Source organism: Camelina sativa, chromosome 20, assembly GCF_000633955.1.
Source record: "Camelina sativa cultivar DH55 chromosome 20, Cs, whole genome shotgun sequence".
In the NCBI taxonomy this organism is placed as follows: Eukaryota; Viridiplantae; Streptophyta; class Magnoliopsida; order Brassicales; family Brassicaceae; genus Camelina; species Camelina sativa.
In genome coordinates, this window is record NC_025704.1 from 21,242,078 (window position 1) to 21,247,716 (window position 5,639).

At 32.6% G+C, this 5,639-nt stretch overlaps 1 protein-coding gene across 1 annotated transcript in view; it reads left to right on the plus strand.

The window, feature by feature from the left end:
* The window catches only part of LOC104771356 (stromal processing peptidase, chloroplastic-like), a 12,051-nt gene continuing 8,038 nt past the window's right edge, over positions 1,627-5,639 (plus strand). Inside the window, exons 1-8 of the mRNA XM_010495873.1 lie at positions 1,627-1,959; positions 2,367-2,589; positions 2,692-2,936; positions 3,173-3,371; positions 3,773-3,820; positions 3,962-4,069; positions 5,010-5,198; positions 5,306-5,602. Coding sequence (XP_010494175.1) covers positions 1,772-1,959; positions 2,367-2,589; positions 2,692-2,936; positions 3,173-3,371; positions 3,773-3,820; positions 3,962-4,069; positions 5,010-5,198; positions 5,306-5,602 — 1,497 coding nt within the window. The 5' untranslated portion in view covers positions 1,627-1,771. The remainder of the gene's footprint in view (positions 1,960-2,366; positions 2,590-2,691; positions 2,937-3,172; positions 3,372-3,772; positions 3,821-3,961; positions 4,070-5,009; positions 5,199-5,305; positions 5,603-5,639) is intronic.

Genomic DNA, 5,639 nt, shown 5'->3' on the forward strand with positions numbered 1-5,639 from the left:
TTTTCAAAATGTTTTTAAAAAGGTTTTTAAAAGGTTTTTAAACACCTTGTAAACGTTTTACAAGGTTTTTAAAAGCGTTGTAAACGCTTTTACAAGGTTTTTTATAAAGTTTTTAAAAGGTTTTTAAAAAGTTTTTAGACACCTTGTAAACGCTTTTACAAGGTTTTTAAAAGCATTTATAAGGTTTTTAAACACTTTGTAAACGCTTTTACAAGGTTTTTAAAAACGTTTACAATATTTTTATAAGATATAAATTTCAAAAATTTTGGCAGAAAAATCGTTTTTGTCGGGAAATTTTTTTATTTTTTGCGGGAATTTTTTTTGATTTTGGTGAGTGTACATTATTGTTGTCATTTAAAGAAAGGTAATTTGGTCATTTTGTACATAAAGAAGTGTAGTTTTAAAAATGGTCAATATGGATGAGTATTTAAGAAAAGGGATATGAGGGACATGAAAAAGGATATTTTTGAGAATGTTCTGGTTAAAATCTAGTTGATTTTGTTTTCTTTCTTTTTGTCATTTGCAAATTTAAATAATTTATTTTATTTTATAAAATGGGCTGCTATTAATCAAACTGTGGGGCAAAAAAGTTACCATGGAGCCCAATTTCCATATACAAGGTTTTAGTAAGGCCTTTTTTCCATATACAAGGTGTAGCTTGGGGCCTGCTTAAAAATACCTCATCTATTTTTTATTTGGACGTTTAATACCTCGTTTTTTTTGGTTGGAAGAAAAATACATCATTTAATTAAAAGATGCGATTTAATACCTAAACTAATAAATTTTGTTAGTTTCATACCTACGCTTTTTTGACAAAAATATAATTCCGTTTTTACCCTTACTATATCAAATAATAATTAATTTTAAATAATATGACATTAATTTATAAGTTTATTTGAATTATTATTTATTTTAATTACAATTTTGTTTTACAAAAAAATACAATCATCTTCATCAAACTCTAATTCATGTTTATTCTCCTCTCTCGCTTTCACAGACTTGGTCATATCATTTAACATAAAATAAAATTAATTTTAATTCAAATACACTTATAAATTAATTAAAATAAAATTAATTTTAATTCAAATAAACTTATAAATTAATGTCATATCATTTAAAATTAATTATTAATTGATATAGTAAGGGTAAAAATGGAAGTTTATTTAAATATTTAAAATAAAATTTTTAAAATAAAATTAATTCTAATTCAAATAAACTTATAAATTAATGTCATATCATTTAAAATTAATTATTAATTGATATAGTAAGGGTAAAAACAGAATTTTATTTAAATATTTAAAACAAAATTGTAATTAAAATAAATAATTTTAATTCAAATAAACTTATAAAGTAATGTTATATCATTTAAAATTAATTATTAATTGATATAGTAAGGGTAAAAACGGAATTTTATTTTTGTCAACAAATCGTAGGTATGAAACTAACAAAATTTATTAGTTTAGGTATTAAATCGCACGTTTTAATTAAATGATGTATTTTTCTTCCAACCAAAAAAGACGAGGTATTAAACGTCCAAATAAAAAATAGATGAAATATTTTTAAGCTTTTTTCCCTTTTTTTTTTTGGTAAGCAAGTTAGGGCTTTTTGAGGCATACATATTTTTCTCAATATCTATCACAGACCAAAGATTAAAGAAAAAAAATCAAGCAGGGAAGAGAAGACAATAAACGTAGCTACCTCATCTCCCTCTTTTGCTGTCTCATTTTTTTCTCCACCTGTAGTTTCTCTCTTTTGTCCTCAATAGGCGACGATGGCCTCCTCCATTTTCTCCGGTGTTAAGTTCTCTCCGATCTTAGCTCCCGTTAATTCTGGAGATAGCCGCCGCTCTCGATGTGTAAAAGATAGAAATAAAGTTAGGTTTAATCCTGCGTCGCCGCGTCTCACTCCCAATCGTGTTCGCACCGAAGCTCAGTCTTCGATTCCATATACTGGTCTTTGGTACGTCTTTAGTCTTTAGGTTTTGAGATTGATATGCTTATCAGTAAAAATTTCTGAATTCGTGGAAATTGAAATTAGTTCTTGGTTCATAGCCACTGGTTCTTTTTTTTTTTTTTTTTTTTTTTTTTTTTTTTTTTTTTTTTTTTTTTTTTTTTTTTTTTTTTTTTTTTTTTTTTTTTTTTTTTTTTTTTTTTTTTTNTTATGTCAGCATCAGTTTATGCGGAACCTTTGATTTTGAGATGGAGATGTTTATCACTAAATTTTCATCTTCGTTGCTGTTTCTTTCCGAATTTGTGGAAAGTGAAAATTAGTTGTTGTTGAAGTAAAGTTATATTTGCTCGTTTCCTGAAAATTTGGTTTTTGAAATCAGATGTTAATTTTTTGGTTTGAATGTTTTGATGTCAAAGGGCACAGCCAACTGCGAACAGGGGACGTTTGAAGAGGAGCATTGTTCTGGGACAACGAAACGCGATTTTCGGAAAAGAAGCTACTGGGACATCACTTTCTCAGGGACGCAATTTCTGTTTTACCTGTAAAAGAAGTCAACCCGGAATCAGAAGATCATTACCGAGTGCCTTTGTCGACAGAAGTTCATTTAGTTTGTCGAGGTCTCGTTTGACCTCTTCTCTGGTTTGTAAACTACACTATTTCCCATCTTATGTTCTAGTCTTGCGTCATGTACTCTCTTTTGAACTATGTGTTTAACAGACTCAATCTGTGTCAACTTTTCAGAGAAAAAATTCTCAGGTTCTAAATGCAACTGTTGGACCAGACGAGCCACATGCTGCTGGAACAGCCTGGCCGGATGGCATCGTTGCGGAGAGACAAGATCTAGACTTATTGCCCCCTGAGATAGATACTGCAGAGCTAGAGGCATTTCTTGGTTGTGAACTTCCTTCTCATCCCAAGTTGCACCGGGGGCAATTGAAAAATGGACTTCGGTATCTTATTTTGCCGAACAAAGTTCCACCAAACAGGTAAATTGGCAAAAATGCCTGAAGTTGGTCTACTCGTGGTACTTTTAATGGTTGCTTTATGCATCAGAGTTAGATAATTAACATGTTTTCCCTTACATTACATATGTTGAATATCTATTACAACAAAGAAAAAGGATAAAGGAAGGCAATTTTGTTCTCCTTTTCTATTATAGCTTAAGCATATGGTGGATTCCTCTTATTTCTTACATATGTTTCGAAATGTTTTCGAATGCTAGATTTGAGGCACACATGGAAGTTCATGTAGGATCGATTGATGAGGAAGACGATGAGCAAGGGATTGCTCATATGATAGAACATGTTGCATTCCTTGGGAGCAAGAAACGTGAGAAACTTCTTGGTACAGGTGCCCGCTCTAATGCATACACAGATTTCCACCATACAGTATTTCATATTCACTCTCCCACCCACACAAAGGTTTGTTTTTTTCTACACCTATTGGCGTATCTATTGATTGGCTTTTTTTTTGGTTAGTTCAATTTCACAGGTTTTTGTTGCCTCTGTATTTGCTTTAACAAATATGGTGCTTATAGTAATGGCATCGATTTGACCAAATTATCACATTCTCTTCACTCTTTTTTTTGTTTTCCATATACCTATATGTGTACATGGAATACTATTTCTTTTATGAGCAACGAATACTGAATTTGGTGTTGATCTTTATATGTATATTGACCTTGAAGTCTGTTTCTTTGATTGAGTTCTCTTTAAATGTTATTGTGATAATTTGGAGAACGTATTGGCTTGCTAATCATGTTGATAGAGTTCGACAGATCGAATACTAGCTTCATATTAATTAGAGTGCTGAACCTTTTCAGGACTCTGAGGACGACCTTTTCCCGTCTGTGCTCGATGCCTTGAATGAGGTAAAGTTTTGCTATCTAAGATGATGTCTTCCCATTGGATATATCCTAACATTTTTTCTGTTGTAAGAATCAGAATCCCTCTATGTTTCATGGATCTTGATTCATTTGGAAAATAAATTCTTATTTCTCTAATGATTACAGATAGCTTTTCACCCAAAATTCCTATCTTCTCGAGTTGAGAAGGAAAGGCGGGCCATACTTTCAGAACTTCAGATGATGAATACAATTGAGTATCGTGTTGACTGCCAGGTAACTATTAAGAATAGTTTTCTATGTCAGCCCAGCAGTTCCTTGTCTTACCCAATTTTTGGTGGATAATCAGTGACACGTTGTGTTTTATTTCTTGCATCTAGTTGTTACAACATTTACATTCTGAGAACAAGCTGGGTAGAAGGTTCNCTACACCTATTGGCGTATCTATTGATTGGCTTTTTTTTTGGTTAGTTCAATTTCACAGGTTTTTGTTGCCTCTGTATTTGCTTTAACAAATATGGTGCTTATAGTAATGGCATCAATTTGACCAAATTATCACATTCTCTTCACTCTTTTTTTTGTTTTCCATATACCTATATGTGTACATGGAATACTATTTCTTTTATGAGCAACGAATACTGAATTTGGTGTTGATCTTTATATGTATATTGACCTTGAAGTCTGTTTCTTTGATTGAGTTCTCTTTAAATGTTATTGTGATAATTTGGAGAACGTATTGGCTTGCTAATCATGTTGATAGAGTTCGACAGATCGAATACTAGCTTCATATTAATTAGAGTGCTGAACCTTTTCAGGACTCTGAGGACGACCTTTTCCCGTCTGTGCTCGATGCCTTGAATGAGGTAAAGTTTTGCTATCTAAGATGATGTCTTCCCATTGGATATATCCTAACATTTTTTCTGTTGTAAGAATCAGAATCCCTCTATGTTTCATGGATCTTGATTCATTTGGAAAATAAATTCTTATTTCTCTAATGATTACAGATAGCTTTTCACCCAAAATTCCTATCTTCTCGAGTTGAGAAGGAAAGGCGGGCCATACTTTCAGAACTTCAGATGATGAATACAATTGAGTATCGTGTTGACTGCCAGGTAACTATTAAGAATAGTTTTCTATGTCAGCCCAGCAGTTCCTTGTCTTACCCAATTTTTGGTGGATAATCAGTGACACGTTGTGTTTTATTTCTTGCATCTAGTTGTTACAACATTTACATTCTGAGAACAAGCTGGGTAGAAGGTTCCCTATTGGATTGGAAGAGCAGATTAAGAAGTGGGATGTTGACAAAATTAGGAAATTTCATGAGCGATGGTACTTCCCAGCCAATGCCACTCTATATATTGTGGGAGACATCAACAACATACCTCAGATAGTCAACAATATTGAAGTAAGATGGTCTATTACCTTTTTCTTGCATTGCCGGTTGTCATTAATAAATAAATATTGAATTTCTACTGCATAGTCTATCTTGACCAGACAATCGCTCTTGCACAGGCTGTTTTTGGAAAAACTGGTTTGGATAATGAATCAACACCCTCTCCTACTCCTGGTGCCTTCGGTGCCATGGCTAATTTTCTCGTTCCGAAGCTGCCAGCTGGTCTTGGTGGAACCTTTTCAAATGAGAGAACCAATACTGCTGATCAATCTAAGATGATTAAAAGAGAAAGACATGCAATTCGTCCCCCGGTTGAGCATAATTGGTCGCTTCCTGGAACCAGTATTGATCTAAAGCCTCCGCAGATATTTAAGCATGAGCTTCTTCAAAATTTTGCAATCAATATGTTCTGCAAGGTTTCTGTTACAATCTTTTAATTTCTCCCTTTTTTTT